At 43.9% G+C, this 18,157-nt stretch overlaps 1 protein-coding gene across 4 annotated transcripts in view; it reads left to right on the forward strand.

Moving 5' to 3' along the window:
- CD101 (CD101 molecule) overlaps window positions 1-17,186 on the forward strand; it is a 30,945-nt gene extending 13,759 nt beyond the window's left edge. For all 4 annotated transcript variants that reach the window (XM_014848263.3, XM_044748898.2, XM_070487131.1 and 1 more), the window contains 5 exons: window positions 1,300-1,683; window positions 2,390-2,794; window positions 5,425-5,835; window positions 8,420-8,815; window positions 16,389-17,186. In XM_014848263.3, coding sequence (XP_014703749.2) covers window positions 1,300-1,683; window positions 2,390-2,794; window positions 5,425-5,835; window positions 8,420-8,815; window positions 16,389-16,624 — 1,832 coding nt within the window. In that variant the 3' untranslated portion in view covers window positions 16,625-17,186. The remainder of the gene's footprint in view (window positions 1-1,299; window positions 1,684-2,389; window positions 2,795-5,424; window positions 5,836-8,419; window positions 8,816-16,388) is intronic.
- Window positions 17,187-18,157: the final 971 nt, after the last annotated feature.

An 18,157-nucleotide genomic window follows, 5' to 3' on the forward strand; every position in this document is an offset into this window, starting at 1 on the left:
TGAGTCTATTTTTAACTTTAAAAAACTTTAGGTATAATCGTGTCTCTAATACCCAAAATTTGGAAGCAGGTTTGCATATACATATATACATATTTGTAACCTATTTGTGGACCTTAACCTTCATTCTGCCTTTGTAACTTATATAAATATACACATAAAGCAGTGGAAGACTGGACTGCTTCCTCAGCAGGGAACCACGATTTGCAAATTCACTTAGATCCTATTTAGATTTCTAATGCCTGATCTATTTGTTTTTCTCTTTTGGCTTTGAACTACCTCTGCTTTCGCTAAATGCCTGTCGTTACATACTAATGCTAATAGCTAACCTTTACTGGGTACTTTCCCTTGTCAGCCAGGCTAAGCCCTTTGCATGTGCCATTCATTTAGTTCTTTCAACAACGCAATAAGGTGAGTGCTGTTTATTAACCCCATATTTACAGGAAAGAAAATTGAGGCTCAGAGAGGTCAGGATAGTTCTGACTCCAGGGACCTTGGCCTTAAGCATGAGGATGGGCTGCCTAGGATGTATGAGCTCCTGAGGTGTCTTTGCATTGCCCACAAAGCACCAAGGACAAGGCCTTGCACAGGAAGTGTCTGTTGAATGAATGTCTGCATTTCTACACATCTTGGATTTCCCATCTGGGAGCCAGATTTACATTTATAGATTTACATTGTGGTTCAGATATAAGATGGGTCTCCCTTCAACCAACAACATATATATATATATGAATGAATATATGATTTGAAAAAGAGAAAAAAAATATGTACATGTATTTTCCTCCAAGTAATTGTTTTTAATGGTAGTATTTTAAACAGAAATCTAATTAATAATACTCCTTCCCTGTTCAGAATATACACTAATTAGGGAAAGATAGGGAGAGGAAGGTCGTTTTGAACTGTGGAAGTCTGAATTCCAAAAAAACTAAACATTTAAATAAACACAGCTTCACTACTTTCAGGCTCATACATCCACCCTAATTAATCTAACAAAATATTACCAGATGTTTTTCCAACTAGATGTTCTTAAGGAAGGGCTGATTTAACAAATCACTAAAAATAAGGGCAAATTATAAATTAAGTGTAAATAGATTCTCCTGTTAGTCCTGGTAGTCTTTCTCTGTTTTGCCTCCACTATTTAAGTGTTTAGCAAATCTTTGTTCTGGGGATAGTTCAGGAGTAAAAAGCCTGATCTCATTTGTCACAAACTAGTCATGTCCTAATTAATGAGATTTCATTGTGTTTTAGAAAAAATTTCACTTACTCGAAATACTTTTTTCTTCTAAAATCTGTAATCCACAGCACGAAGTGTGGTCGTGTCTACAAAGAACAAGCAGCCAGTAGTGTGGGAAGGAGAGGCGTTAACCCTCTTCTGCAAGGCAGATGGAGCAGAAAGTCTCCTGTCTGTGAAGTGGTGGCACATCCCGCAAGACCAGACCCAGCCAGAGTTTGTGGCTGGCATGGAGCAGGATGGCACCGTGCAGCTGAGTGCCTCCAATGGGGAACTCAATAACCACAGCAACACAAGGCTAGAGAAAATGAACTGGGCCACCTTCCAACTGGAGATCACCTCCACCACTGTCACAGACAGCGGCACCTATGAGTGCAGGGTGTCTGAGAGGACCCGGAACCAGGCCAGAGATCTGAGCTGGACTCAGAAGATGTCAGTCACTGTCAAATCTCTGGGTAAGTGTCAAAGAAATCCTTTTCTGAGCTTACATATCATCCGCACCTTCCTTTTGCTCTGGAATGCAGTGGAGTTTGATTGCGTGTGATCCTGAATCCTCTAGTTATGGTATGGGTACCCTAGGACATGGAGCATAGTCTCTGGCTACCATGTCTGTCAACTAATCTCTAAAGTTTATTCATCTTTATAAAGATCATATTTAGGGTACAATTTGTAAGTTGTTATTCAGGGCTAAAAACAAAATCCTGTGAATTGGAGTAGACTTATAGGAGAGAGATGCTGAATGGAGCTGAGCCTCACACATTCAGGCTTTTGACAGCCGCAGCCCTGGGATTGCAGAGTCTCTTCTTGCATGTGCAAAACAGTGATACTGAACCCGTGAGTGGGGGAAAAGGAAGGAGGCCGGCCACTGGGGCTGGGCAGCACTCCACCCACCCAGCAGCAGCTGTCTACGCAGCAGACTGGAGAAACAATGCCTGTTTGTTGTTGCTGCTGAAAATACTCTTAGAAGAGGGTCAACTTTGGGAAATGGAGGTCAGAATTCAGGACAGACTGTACTGTGAATCAACTTCCACCCCAAAATATTTGATACTCCCAATGTACGAATGCATGGTTCAGTATGAAGTAGTGACTAAGAAAACTTGGAGTACTGTACTTTGATTTGATAAACATCCTAGAAATTATGTTTCACATTTCTGCCCACAGAGTCAAGTCTACAGGTTAATCTGATGAGCCGTCGACCGCAAGTGAAATTAAGCAATACCTTTGACCTGTCCTGCATAGTGCAGGCTGACTACTCTGACCTCAAGGTACCGCTCACTGTGATATGGCAGTTCCAGCCAGCTAGATCCCAAGTCTTTCATCAGCTTATTCAAATCACCCATAATGGCACTATTGAATGGGGGGATTTCCTATCCCAGTTCCAAAAGAAGACGAAGGTTTCACAGTCTTCATTTCGTTCTCAACTCCTAATCTATGATGCCACTGAGGAAGAAGCAGGAGTTTATCAGTGTAAAGTAGAAGTTTATGACAGAAATTCCCTACACACAAACAGCCCCGCAAGGGCTTCTGCCATCTCTTCCCCACTGAGGATAGCTGTCACTTTACCAGGTAAACACTACTTGAAATTAATCCCTGCTGTTCTTTTTTTAAAACACTTTTCCCATTTTGGATAAATTATAGAATTAAAGCATAAAATACCTTCCCCTCATGTTTGTACTATATAAGTAAGCACCATATATATCCATAAGTGATATCCAGGCTAGTGTTAAGTTAGTATGCATGGGATGGCCATACTGGTTGTTAAAACATTGAAATACTTCCATACTGGTTAATAATAACTGTTGCTCCACAATCCTTCCCCATATTCCCATAAGTCTCCACTACGCAGCAGCTAAAGGGTACCACATGGCACAGCAGAGGGCCTCTAGGACCAGTGCCAGTGGTGAGGCATTCTTTCGGATTGGTCACTGCCCATGCCTTACGAGTCGTTAAATGTTTGGAATGTCTATCCATACCCTAGTGGCATGGATAATGTAAATGCCATTAGCATACATTTATCCACTTATTTTAATATGTCTATGTAAAAAAGTTAGAGAATTTATGATTATAGTCAAATATAATTTACCTTGTCAATTGGTAATAGAGCATGGAGGTTAAAAGTAAGACAACCTGTGCAAAGTTCTGCTGCATCCTCTATCTTCTTTCCTGACATCCATTCTCTTAGGGCAGAGTGTTCAAGAGCCTTTGAAGTCATTTATATCTGACAAGCCCTAGATAGCAGCATAGCTTTAGACAAGTCACTTAATTTGTCCAAGCTTAGTTACCTCATCTATAAATTGCTGATGTGCAATTTAAAGGTGGTGACATAGATAATGTACCTAGTAGAATACTTGACACACCAAGGAGGTGCTCAAAGCTGGTCACTGTCATTATTCTCTCTGCTCTGGAACAATATTTTTGACAATAGTAATGATCTTCTTGTTGATTAACTTATGCCTTAATGTATTTGCCCTTTATGTGGCATTTGAGATTGTTGGCCCAGTCCTTTCTTCTTGAAACTTCTTGTTTCCTTGGCCTCGTGACACAAGATTTTCTTGGTTTCCTTCTTAACACTGTGACTGCCCCTTTTCATTCTCTTTTGCAGAATTCTTCTCCTCTGCTGGTTCATTCCTGTGCATTTCATCTTCGGTCTGCTCTCTTCTCATTCTATACAGTCTCCTGAAGTAGGTTTATTCCTACCCACAGATTCAACCTATGCTGACAACTCCCAAATCCATTATCCTGAAACACTTTTCTGATCTCCAGACTCATCTATGCAACTGTCTCCAAGACATGTCTACACTCAATATGTCAAAACATAAACGCACCATTATTATCCCTCCAAAGCTACTCCTCCTATATTGTTCTCTATGTTCCTACCATCCACAGTGACCCAAGTGGGAAAATTGGTGCATCTACAACTCCTCCACGTCCACCTCATGTCCATACTCCAGTGGCATGGCATGCAAGGTCCTTTATAATCTGGTACATTTATGTCTTTCCAGCATCATCTCCTTTCACACACCATCTTGAATTTGAGCTCCAGTCACACTGATCTTCTTGCAGTTCCTCAAATACTCTATGTTCTCTCTCACTTTCAAAGTCTCTGTCCAAGTTGCTTCTTTTGTGTGGAATTCCTTAACCCCTTCTCCGTCAGACTAATTCCTGTTAACCCTTACGGCTTCACTTAGGCATATCTCCTCCAGGGAGCCTCCTCTCACTCCTGTACTTGAGCAAGTACCCCTGCTGTGTGCTCTGATAGCCACTTTGCATACTTCTGTCTCACTTGGGTGACACAATCCTGTAATCTCTAAGCCTGTGTCCTTGTACTAGTCTCTCCATCTAGACTGTGAACTTATTGAAAGGAAGTATCCAAGAGCCTGGAATAGTCTGTCACGTAACATACTATGTGCTTAATAAATGTTTGTTGAGGGAAGAGTAGAGGGACCTACTGGTAACATCAATAAGCAGTTCCAAAAGTAGAATTGGTGATATCAGTAAGAAGTTAGAATAAGCTTTGGAAGCCAGGTTTTATCATTCCTCTTTGTGACAAAGCAGAAAAGCTGCTGGGGTTAAAGTTTAGTTGACTCCTTATCCATACAATATTCCCGCAGTTGAGTGGCTGCAAAGAGACATACAATTTTAATAGCCCACGTATGACTTCCCCTTGTTTACCCACGTTTGAAGGTGGATACAGACTTTGGCAAATTGTGAATCCAGGAGTACTCAGGAGAGTGAACACACAGACAAACATTAATAGGGTTACTTTCTCTCAATTTGATTTATGAAATGCTACAGAAGTGAAGGTGTCTATGCTTAAATACTGGAGCACTATCATGTGGAAGAGATTAGGCTTTTCTGTATAATACTTCCTCCAGGCACCGCCCCCTCTGCCCCGCCCATCCCACTTCCCTGGGCAAGGGTAGAACAAGGCAGTGGGTAGAAATTATGGAGAGGTAAAATTCAACTCGATATCAGAAAGAACGCTCAGTGGCAGAGCTATCCAAAGATGGAATGGCCACTTTGTCAGATAGTGAGTTGTTCAGAGGCTGAATGAGCAGTTAGTGGGGCTGCTGGAGAGAGAGTTCACATATCTGATGGATGTAGGAGGTATTGCCCTAGTTGATCTAATGTCCCTTCTTCCTGAAAATTCTGTTTTTCTGGAAAGTAACAAAAGTGTTTCCATTCTTTTAATTTAGAGAGCAAGCTAAAAGTGAATTCAAGCAGTCAAGTCCGGGAGATCTCCATCAGCTCCAACACTGACATAGAATGTAGCATCTTGTCCCAGTCCACAGGAAACCTTCAGTTAGCTGTTATTTGGTACTTCTCTCCCATTTCCACTAATGCATCCTGGCTAAGGATCCTGGAAATGGACCGAACCAGTGTTGTAAAATATGGGGATGAATTTCAAACCCCACGGAAAAAACGAAAATTCCATGCCGAGAAAGTTTCCAAAGACTTGTTTCAGCTACACATTCTGAGTATGGAAGACAGTGATCAGGGCAAATATCACTGTGCTGTGGAGGAATGGCTCTTGTCTACAAATGGTGCTTGGAACCAGATTGGAGAAAAGAAGTCAGGTCTAACAGAGTTGAAACTCAGACTCACAGGTAAGTCTTGTGAATGTGTTCTTACATGTATTTCTACAGGGTTGCCATCTTCTCTTGGGCAGCTGTTCTATGAAGTGACTATGTGAAGGTAAAAATGTGACCTAGAGTCACAAGAATAGTGTCCACCCTCACAATGACTGCAGGACTTGGTAGCCGACCAGAGGTGGCAGGGGTCACTTGAGGTGAATGAGTCTGAGGTTTCGAGGAGCTTGGAGGGGAACAAGACCCCTTTGATTGGTTTGCTCATCAGCCTGGCAGCCTAGTCTGTGCAGTACCCAGGGCGTCGTATCTCCAGATCTCTATAATAACAAGCTGTGTCATTCCAGTGGGGCTCTACTGTAATTTGGCAGAGAAAGAGTAATATGAAGCATATTTCTCCCACTGTGAACAGAAACTGTACCACTCTACAGGGATGTGTGGAGAAATTGCTTTTCAATATTTGGCTGCCTAAACATAAGGCAAATAAGAGTAGTTAACTGTTGGAATGGCTTACTGAGGGAATCTCCTCTTTCTCAGGAGATCTGTGGAAATGGAATGGAAGCTCCATTCATCTGCACTGGTCTAACAGAGCTGCGGTCTAAATGTGGGCAGGGTTGATTAGATCTCTCAGTGTTAGTTAGGTCACCTCCAATGTTGATTAAAATCAAATGAATGTCACAGTTAAGGTTCAGGAACTGGCCAAGATCCAACAGCACATTGCGAATAAATTAATCTAGTTTGGTGCTTAAAATTCTATTCTCAATGTAACATCAAAAAACAAGATTATAATGAGCATTGCTATGTGTTAGGCAGTTAGGAATACAAAGGTAAATAGAACACAGCTCTTGCCTTAAGGAGCTCACAGTGTGTTGGGGCAGCAGGGGCAAAATAGTGGCTGAGCACCAGAATCTCTTCCTGCCGCGCTGGGTCCCCTTCTCCATGTTCTTCAGGCCTTTCTTCCTCTCCTTGCTAAATGTGGGTGTTCCTCAGGGAGAGATCCTGGGCCTGTTTTTCTTCTTCTCTGCAGAACTTCCTAAACACTGCCTTGGTTTCAACGACCCCCTTCAATGAAACAGCTCCAAGTTTATGCTTAGCCCCCATCTCCTGAACTCTAGGCCTTTCTACTCAACTGCTTGTTGTACATTTCCACTTGGGTGCCCCAGAGACCCTCACACTCAGCATGTCTCAAATCGCATTTATTATCTCTGTTATCCCACAAGACTCATGTATACTTGTGCCTTCTCCATCTGTGTGGCTGGCATCCCTTTCTCCCACTTGTCCAAGCCAAATCTTGAAGTGTGTGCACACCCCTTTAAGGAGGCAGCCACTTCCTAGCTCAAGCCAGTGCTTCCCATTTAGAAATGTGGGCTCAGCATTGTCTAACCTTTTAGTATATCAAGAAATGCTTATAATCTTTTTTGGTGACATCACTCAATTTGAGAACATTTACAACTAATTCAAGTTCTTTTAAAATACTGAGAGTATCAAACAAAACATATCTGGGTGTGGCTGGCTGAGGGTGGCCAGCTGAGCAACCCGGTGTAGGGAGTGAGTTAAGGAAGAGGCCCCAGGGAAAGATACGGAGAAGGATTGGTCAGAACTGTAGGACGGATATTTTCTCTGAAGTCAAAAGAGGAGAGAATTTCAAGAAGAAAATGGACTTCAGTGACAAAAACCACAGAGAGAACAAAAAAGACTAGATGGTCTCTTGAGCTGGGAAATCGGGCCCTTACTGTGGACCTTGGCCAGAGTAAAGTCATGAGATTGGAAGGCTGATTGCAATAAAGTAGGGAGTAGTTTGAGGTGAGGAAGCAGAGATGTATTGTATAAACTAATATTGCACATGTTTCATCATGAAGGGAAGGAGACAGCAAAGATGGTAACTAAAAAAGAACCCAGGATCAGACAAAGCTATTCTTTTAAAGATAGATTAACAAATGTGTTTGCAGTAGAGTTGAAAATTTGGTGCATACTACAATTTATTTTATTTGTGACTATTCTGGCTTTCGTTCCAAGTCCCCACCTGCCGATTAGCAGGGGAGAATTTTTAAAAAGTAAATGTCACAATCTGTTTCAAATGTAGTCTAATGCAATAATTTAAATAGTCTCCTTGAGTGGTATTCTAAAACTTGTATAAAAATGCTGATTCTCTTAGATAGCCACCTCTTTCCTTGCATCTCATCTGGGATGACATCAGGTGTATGGGAGGAGGGTAATTTGCTAAGAATGATGGGTAGTGGTGGAATATATGGCTTAAGGGGAGGACTTCAAGTTTTAAATGGTCCGTAGGGGAGTAGAAGGGAGAGTTGACCATGGAGAAGTCAAAGCAGCAGGGCAGAGCACCCCCAAACTGGGTGGACTTCAGTGGCAGGGTCAGCAGGCAAGAGGTAGTTCTAAAGACGAGAAGTGTCTGGTCTGATTCATAGCAGAGAATGTTCTGGCAAATATGGAAGAAGGACGGGTCAAGGAAAATGATAAAGATGAAGGATCTGAAGTCTGAAGATTGTAAGATGGCGTCTCTTCAATGAGAACTAGGTTTTTCAGAGGAGGTGTCCAATCCAAAAGTCTGAGTTCTTCCCTAATTTACTACCATTTTATTTCCTAGGAAGTAAGGTTCATGTCTCCAAAGTGTACTCTTCAGAAAATGCTACTGAGCATGGAGAGGTGGCCATCCACTGCAGCCTGGAGAGTTCTGGCAGCCCGGCCTCCCTATTCTCTGTAATGTGGTACTGGAGCAGAGAAAATTCTGGAAGTAAGATGCTGGTGCACCTTCAGCATGATGGCTTGCTGGAGTATGGTGAAGAGAGGCTCAGGAGGCACCTGCACTGTTACCGTTCATCCCCTACAGACTTTGTCCTGAAGCTTCATCGGGTGGAGATGGAGGATGCTGGAATGTACTGGTGCAGGGTAGCAGAGTGGCAGCTACATGGCAACCCCAGCAACTGGGTTAGCCAAGCGTCAGATGAGTCGCAGCGTATGGTGCTCACAGTGCTGCCTTCAGGTAACTGGGGATTAACCTGCCATGGCTCCTGGTCAGGAGGATCTTTCTCTCCCCTCTTACGCTTTTCCTCCCAGCTCAGCTTTGCTCCTTCTTCAGGCTGAAAACAATGTACAGACTCCGTAAAGAAAATGACTTTGCCGTTTGTCTAACTCATTTGGACAGACAAGGTCTACGTGAGGTTTTGGCATAGACATTTAAATGTCAGGAGCATCTGACGTGCTCCCCACTTCTCCTCCCAAACAAGAAAAGCCATCAATATTGTATCCCTTTAAATTACCAAATAATGCTTGAAGCAGATCCTTACCTCTTGGCCAACTCTCCAATCTCAGAACACTGACCTGCAGTGGGAGTGGGAATGAGGGACAGGGATGTGGTGACTTGAAGTTTGACCTGGGTAAACCAAAATCAGCTACCTCTAAATGCTCCCTGAGTCAAAAACAGAACAAACAAAAAAATCCTTTCTCAGTGAATAAGTGCCAAGCTTCTTATATCTCTATGTGCTCAACAAACTACTGGGACTTTGACAATGATAGTCATTTCGTGCACCTCTCCTAATTGCATCTCGAAAGGCATCAAAGGAGGAAGTGCGCCCTATAGAACTTGTTTACAGGCTCCCGCAAGGAGGGCAGCTACTTGAATACCATTGGCCAAAGGCTGAGCCTTCTCTCTATGGGAAGGTCGTTCTCTTCAGCTGAGTGCATAACTTCAGGAGGGATGTGGAACAAGAGGTTGTGAAGGAGAAGAGGGACTCCTTCCAGCCAGTACCGTGCCAAGCATGTAAAGGGCATTCCTGAAGCATTCGTTAATGAAAGCAAAAGTTTCTCCGCCAGCCGAGTAAATCTTCCCTGGTGATCAATGAGCCAGCAGGTGTTACAGCCAGCTCATTCTCTGAGCCACTTGTTTCTGGTGGGGTTTAAGGAGAAGGTGAGTGGTAAGCTATAGTTAAACTTATAGTGGGAAAGTGTTATTAGAGAGGCAGAGGTGTGGTCTTGGTGGCCTACACCAGGAAGGGTAAAACGGATCATTAAAGATCACATTCCTCAACCACTGGCCAGCTTTGGTGACACTCCTCAGGAGGAAAGGAGCGCTACCATGAATGTGTGGCTCAGAAGGAGGGATGACTTCATCCCAGCCCAACAAGCCTGCTAGAGCGGAAGTCAAGAGTTATCTGACTTGCTCCCCGGGGGCCCATCATCCTCTTCCTGTGTCCATTCTTCAGCAGAATTTTTCTCCCAAGTGTCTAGGCAGAATTTTTCTTCCTATCAGTTTTTCTTCCAACAATTATAGGAAGTCCACACCCCTGAGCACATTCCATACACGTTTCCCCACTGGAATTCCTGGGCTCTGTGGACTCAGCAGTTCCTGCAGTAGAATCAACAGATAGTAACTGTAAAAAATATATATTCTGTGATGAAAAAGCTCATCTCCTCTGAGACAGATGGGATCCTTACATCATATACATACTGCTAATCCTTGTGGAATCCTTGTAAAACAAGTGTAAGATTTTAAAAAGATGAACTCTGGAAAGAAAACATTAAAAATTGAGTAGTCTTCGTATTCTTCACAATTGAGAAAGCTCAAAGGCTGTGTCATGACAAGTGGGGGTTCTCATTATAAGTAGAGTTCAGGGTTCCCAAATAAATCCTTATCATGTAGCATCTGGCTTCCTCTACCTGGCTGTTCCTTTCTGGTGGTCGGGGAGGTAGTGTGGAGTGATGAAAAATCCCAGGGTTTGCAATCAGACAAACCTAGGCTCAAACTGCAGGTCTGCCACTTCCCTGCTGGCTGTGAGATTGTACCCTGGTTGCTTAACCTGTGAGCCTCAGCTTTCTCATAAGATAAGTATTATAATACAAATGTGTATGAAGTATCTAGCACAGTCCCTGGCGTATTGTAAGTGCTCAACAAATGTTAACTCCTTTTTCCTTATGCCTCCAAACATGCTACACACGCACACACGTAAATACATACATATGAAGATATCCACTTATGTGACAAAATATTTTAATTTGTTCAATAAATAACTATATGAGGTTCTGAGGACACAAAAACATGTATCTTCAGGCGCTGCATAATGACATTTCAGTCAACGGCGGACCACACATTGGATAGTGGTTCCATAAAATTAGTACCGCAGAGCTTAAGCGTGCAGTAGGCTGCACCATCTGGGTTTGTGTAGGTACACTATATGATGGCACAACGGCAAAATCGCCTAACGACACATTTCTCGGCGTGTATCCCTGCCATCGAGCAACACATGACTGTATTACAGAGTCTGTTCCCACAGAGCTCAGAGTCTGGTGGGAGAAGTGAAGCCAACATGATAGGTGTCATCAAAGAAGTAGTCTCTGGCTACTACAGGAGGAGCAGAGGCAGGGCTGGGGTGAGGGCTGGGTGGGGAGGAGACCTAGGAAGGTCCCCAGAGTATGGGGCCTCCTAAAAAGGAAGACCCATACTTCAGGAAAAGGAAAGGATATGTAAGATGATCATAGAAACTGTGATACAATGGCAAGAGATGAGGCTAGTGAGGTGGGAAGGGTACGGATCTCAAATGTGTCTTGTGTACAAAGCTAAGGAAAGTGAACGTTATCATGAAAGTTATGGAGTGTTATTGAACAAGTTTAAGCAGAGGAGTGACATTATCAGATCGGCACTTTAGAAAGCTCCGCCTGGGAGCAGTGTTAAAGATGGATTAGAAGAGAGGCAGACACAGAGCCGGGAGAACTACTTGAAACTGATTGTAAGAACTCAGGTGAGACAATTACTGAATTAAGGCAGTGCCCACGAGGGCTGAGAGAAGGAGAGGCATTCAGTATTAGGAGATGTAATCTTCAGGATTTAGACACTGATTAGATGTATGTGGAGGGTGAATGAGCAGAAAGGGAGAATCAAGGATGAATATCAGGTTTCTTGCATAGCTGGATAGTGGGGCCATTCACTAAACGAGGTAATATAGGAGGTCTGAAGGGGAGATTAGTTCAATTTTGAGTAAGCTGGGCTGGAATTGAGTTTGGAGTCCTTGTGAGTTATCCAGGGAGATCTATCCAATAGACATTGAGACTTCCAGATAAGATCTTTGCCATAGTTGTAGATAAGAAGTCATCAACTTATAGCTAATAATGATGCCCAAGGATGGACCCCATAACAAATGATAAGAGGTATCAATGAGGGGCCGGCCCCGTGGTGCAGCGGCTAAGTTCGCACGTTCCGCTTCTCGGCGGCCCAGGGTTCACTGGTTCGGATCCCGGGTGCGGACATGGCACCGCTTGGCAAAAGCCATGCTGTGGTAGGCGTCTCACGTATAAAATGGAGGAAGATGGGCACAGATGTTAGCTCAGGGTCTTCCTCAGCCTTCCTCAGTCTTCCTCAGCAAAAAGAGGAGGATTGGCAGCAGTTAGCTCAGGACTAATCTTCCTCAAAAAGAAAAAAAAAGAGGTGTCAGTGAAGGTTTGCTTTGTTCCATTTTGGTTTGAAGATGGTAGGGATTGAAGATGGTAGGGACTTGAGCATGTTTACATTCAGAGGGGAAAGAGCCAGTGGAGAGGAAGAGGATGAAGATTAGAAGCGAATAGACATGACTGACAGTCCAACATCTTGCATGAACATATACCACCTTCTGACTGAAATGCTCCTCCGTGCCATCTTTTCCCGGTCAACATCTACTAACCCTTCACTTACCAGCTTAACTGCCACTTTCCCTGTGACTTACCTTATTCTCTTGGTCATCACACCTGTTTAACATCATCACTGCTAGACTGTACATGCTGAGAAGGCAAAGCCTCTGAGTATCTTGTTCCCAGCACTAGCACAGTGCCTAAGGGCACAGAGAAGATGCTCAAATACTTACCGAATCACAGTGTAATGGCGCTCCTGGTAAGGACCAGCTCTATATGTTAATAAAATCCAGGTCAAATATAATATGCTACCTATTTGCGCGTCTCAAATAGCTTTCCACCACCTCTATTTGGCAATTCCAGGCTGAGTTAGTTAGGAGTACATGATAAAACTGTGGAGGATATGACTCAAGTGAAGGCAGAAAAGTTAAGCAGGCCTTTCCCTGGGGGAATGGACTTGCATTTTCTTCTCCATCTTACTTCCTTAGCTATGACTAAGCCAAGGCAGGGGCTACAGCTACCTGAGTCTTTTTACCTTCCCCGCAGACCCCAGACATAAATATCTTATTCTAGGGAATTCCCTGTGATTAATTAATAGGCAAGTCTATAAAGCTTTCAGGGGATTTGGATTATTTGTGGTAGTATGGTATTTGTTACCATTTCCCAGCTTTTATTTGGGTAAGGATATATTTAGAAAGTGGATCCTTGAAGAAGATATGCATCCCCACCACACTGAAGTTTCTGGAGAGACTGTGCCTTTTATCTCCACTACCCCAGTGCCTCCAGCATGGCCTGGCACATAGCGCTCAACAAATGCTTGATGAAAGAATGAGCAAGCAAGTCTTCAATTGGGTTGAAATAGGATGCAGTTAGGGGTTCACTTATTCTGGGGTGCACTTACATCAGGCTACCTTATTTCTTGGCAGGAGCCAGTGCTCCCACCTGACCGCACATGGCATAGTCAGTTGACCAAGTTTTGGTCGGGGTTGGGGAGGAGTTACTAGGCCCCTCATTATCCCATACCATTCTTCTTCCAAAGTCAGTATTTCTGATGTAATATCGAAAAGGAATGTTCCTCCTGATGTGTTTGGCTGTGGGCAGAACCAAGTTATAAACTAAACCTCCTGATGAAGTGTTCTCATTACATTTTTGGCTCTGCCTTGCAGGCCTTGTACTTTGAGCATTGGGCACTTACTCGGATTGATTCAAAATGCCAAACCTTAATGGTTTTTAATGTCACTGATTCTAATCCAGATATGGGTGAGAAGCAGATGGTGGGAAATGGGGATTGTGGGATCCAGAGCAAACACTGCCCTCCCAGGAGAGGTAATTTATCAGCACTAGAGCTGACACTCGCTAGCTGTAGGCCAATTCAGCAGTGTGAGGAGCGCACTTTTCTGTCCTTTGATGGCAGATTGCTCTGAATGGAGCAGCCTCCTCCCCATTAAGATAGTCAAGCCCTCTGGAAGTCCCTTCACGCTGAAGATTAGATTCTCAGTGGTGGAAAAGCCAAGTACCAGATTTCCTCCCACCTTCTATGTGCCAGCTCCTTCTCCCTATCATCACCCCACCATCCTAGTAATGGTGAAACTTGGGTGCCATGGACTCTCACTTCCCAATTCTCTGCTTCCCATGACTGAGAAAGGAAGCCGGAGTCTCTTGAGTAATCACTTGACTCTTAAATGAATGTCACCCAGTCTTGTTCTCTGCCTGGTCTCTCGGGAGAAGGTTGTGTCATTTTCTTAGCTTTCTCGGTAGCTAATATTCTAGCTAATATCCCTTGCTGACTCAATAAGTGTGCTAGGTGCCTTGTGAAATGCTTTATTACGCATTATCTCATCACCACTCTAGAAATTATTGTCTCCATCTGCTTGACAAGGAAACTAATGATTAGAGAGGATGCGTAACTTGTCCAAGGTCAATAATGGTAAGTTGAAGAGCCAGTGTTTGAACCCAGCTCTCTTTGCGATGTAGTGGGCGCCCAATCACTACTCTTCACATTACGTGAGTAATGTGAAGTATCAAGGCCAATACTCTCACCCACTCGTCTCTACAGCTCTGCTCTCTTTCAGCATTGCAGTCTATACCTCCTTCTTAACCACATGCCTTCAAGTGTATTCAGATAAGACCTGGGAGAATTATTGCAGTCAAGTAGGGCCTTGGAGAGAGGGGTCAGGTCAGATGTGGAGGGGCAGTGATAAAGAACTCAAAATCCAGCTTTGTCATGGCCCACCCTTTCAAAAACAAAAACCAAATTTAAGATGGAGAATATAAATGAGACCAGAGAAAATCCAGGCAACAAATCCCTGCGGCTCCTTGCCAGCCCCGTTCAGAGCTGCCAGGCTAATGTTCAGTGATGATCTTTACTCTATGTGACATGATGGCAGCCACCTCTGGGTTCCTGTGTGTGGAATTCAGTCATGCAATTGATTCATTCGTCAGTCTCCATTGATGACCTATGGACAAGGTGCTGCACAAAATAAAAAGATGCTTAAGACACAGGCCCTGTCCTCCAGGAGTTCACAGCGCAGGAGGTGAACAAATGTTTACATTCTTTCTTGACTTCCAACAAAGAGACGTTCTTCAAGGTGCAGAATGCATCAGCAGTGCCGAAAATGGAATTTCTGCAGCATGTGGTTCGTCGCAATGACCTCTAAACCTGTTGTTTTGATCTCTAAGAGTCTATAATTCCATGAATCCTAGAACTTAATGCTTGAAGAAGAAATTGTTTATGTCATTACAATTCTCCAATAAAAGCACAGCTTCTGTTAGCATCAGATATTTCAGAACAGCCCTGATTTCAAATATCTTGTCATAAATAGATGTAGCGGGAAAGCTACATTTAGTAGTTAGTGTCTCTTTAAGCATGTGTCTTTCTGCATCGATGACTGTAAACCTGGTCCTTTGACCAGTAACTCAAGGCACTGTTTCCTGGAACCAGTGGTGTTTGCCGTCCTCTCGCCTTTGCTTCCCTGGCTGTGTGGCCAGGAACCACTTTGGGGCTGCTTGTGCGTGCTCTGCGTGTCTGTGTGCTGATAGCGCTTCCCCGCGGGCTGCAGCTGCTGCATGATCATATGCTTCAGCATGCCTTTAGATAGTAGCTTTTGCCTATGTAGTTGCAGTCAGTCCAATTTAATTCAGATCAGCAAAAGTTATCAAGCACACATACTAGGCACTATAGGGGATATAGAAACAAATGGCAGTATCGGATATACTCAAGTGTGAAACAAAGGAGATGGTTAAAAGGGAATGAAAGAGGTCTAAACAAAGGGATGTGTGAGAGAAGGCTACAAAGGAAGAAGTGTGCCTGATTTGAGATAGGAAGACCTGGGAGAGGAAGTGTGAGCTGAACTAGGCCAAAGGGACCCAGAGGATTAGGATGCAGAGAGCATGCCGAGTGGAGGGGACAGTAACAGCAACACAGGAAAGCAGCTGAAGGGAGGGTGCCTAGGGAGTGGAGACCAATCTGGAGAGTCAGGAAGGGATGGTGCTTCTCACTGTAGGTGCTATTGTTTTATAAGGAGTGTGTACAGTGTGTGTGTGTGTGTATAAGAAGCAGCAGTGGGAATAACTCAGTTAAAAATTCAGGACCAGCAACAGAGTGGAGAACAAGGGTTGAATTATAGATATCTTTTCTGAGGAAAGAAGATTAAAGGAGAGGGTTTCTTTTTTGTTTTGTTTTTCTTTCTGGCTGTTAGTTTTAAGTAGGTCACCGGAACCTCCAGTGGTTGGCCATTCCTGGGCGAGGGGGAGTTGGGTTGGAAGAGCACTGTTCTGGAGTTCTCTTCTCCCAGCACTCTTTCCTTTGCTCCTCACGTATGACTAAAGGGGCTGACTGCTGTTTGCCCCTGTTATTTTTACATATATTTTCCTGTAACACTAAATCCCATAGGTGTTTATAATTGATTAGTACAAATAAGTTGGTATTTATTCTCTTCGTTTTTCTCTTTTTTTGGCAGAGCCCACATTTCCTTCCAGGATCTGCTCATCAGCATCTCTGCTCTATTTCCTACTCATCTGCCCCCTCGTTCTGTTCATTCTTCTGCTCGTTTCCCTCCTCTGCTTATACTGGAAGGCCAAGAAGTTGTCAAGACTGAGTCTAAATGCACGGAAAGAAAATGCTTTCTGGATGGACTTGAAAGGGGCTGGAGACAGGCCCACAAGCAGGAGGGAAGAGGAAGACGAAGACAATTGAATCCCAAGAGGCGCCTGCAGCCCTGTGGAAAGAGTGTGGACTCTGGAATCGGACTGACTGGGATGTGAATGAATCCTGGTTCTGTCCTTCTTTGTGTCTGTGGCCTTGGGCAAGTTACCTAGGAATCACAGGGGACATTTTTTGAGCACATATGTGGTGCCAGGCACTGTTAAGTGTTTCTTTGTGTATTACCTCATCCGCCCCTTGCATCCCCCAGGAGCTAGATAGCATCATTATCCCCCTTCATATTTGCCACGCTTCACGGAGGTTCAGGGTCCCCATCTGTGACGAGGGACGTGCTTCCCTCACACAGCCTCTTGGGGATTAAATGAGATCAATGGCGAAGCACAGGGTGAGGCTTCCCTCGGCTCTCCTCCTCTCTACATCACTGATGCCCTCGGAAACACCCATCAAATCTGCCTCCCTACAAGAATGTGACTTCCTTCAAGGCAGAAAGTCCATTTTCTTCCTCCATCCCATCTATAAATGCCACTCAAGAGCAAGCTCTGAATAGTAGGTGCTTAATCAATATTGATTCTTTGATAAAATGATAACACATTTCATGGCCTGAGTTTCCTTTTTTTCATTTTCTCTGTAAGTCTTACTAAGTCATTGCTAAGGAAAAACTTTTTCTTTTTAAATTTCACAACAGTGCTCCACTCGGCCTCCCAAGGGCTCAAGTCTCCTCTCCTCCCCACACCAAAAGGTCCAGCTGGCTCCTGGTTCTTAGCCAATGCCTTATTTTCTTTGACCTGCCAGCACTGGGTACTAGGAAAGAGTGTTGTGGTAGTTCTTTGGGGAGCCCTTTGCCACCAGCCCCTCCTGCTCCACTGGGGCTAGGAGTTCCAGGGGAGCAGCAGGTCGAGTCTGGGTCCTCAGGATCCCTATTCCCAGCCAGGAAAGGTCAGGGGCATTGTGAGAAGGAATGCCATGGCTTAGGGCTTTCAACAGCTGTCCCCCAGGAAACAACAAGTGTCCCACTGGGCCTGAGGTCCCCTCACCTTTGTTTCAAAAGCTTCTCAGGCCCTGTTGTAGCCAGAATTGGAAATCAATCAGTGCCACCTAAGGGACTTGAGAAAACACAGCTACTTATTTTCTACGTGACCAGCAGTTGCTTTAACACTCAATAATTTGCATTTCCAAGGAGAACAATTCATTTTTAATTATTTTATCAGGCACACATATCCTCTCCAAACATAATTAGTTCCTTTGCAAGGGGATTGTCGGTGGCTATGCGAACTCCCACTGTAGACCTGCCGGTTCCTTGAAATCGTCTCCCTTTATAGCCTCATTTGAAATACTCCAAATGTTGCCTTAAATACATCAACACATTTGTTTCTTCTCTCTCAGGTAAGTGAGCATATTTTTCAGAAAACAAAGCTAAAGTTAAGGCTTCTTAGAAAGTGTGATACCCTCCCCCCACATTTTTTTTAGAAAGCTGTATTTTAATTGGGATATTGAAGGGGAAAAGAATGGAACTGAGCCCCATCAGAGAATCAGAGTAGATTCTGGTGCTGCCCACTTCCTGGGTTC

Source organism: Equus asinus, chromosome 16 (assembly GCF_041296235.1).
Source record: "Equus asinus isolate D_3611 breed Donkey chromosome 16, EquAss-T2T_v2, whole genome shotgun sequence".
In the NCBI taxonomy this organism is placed as follows: Eukaryota; Metazoa; Chordata; class Mammalia; order Perissodactyla; family Equidae; genus Equus; species Equus asinus.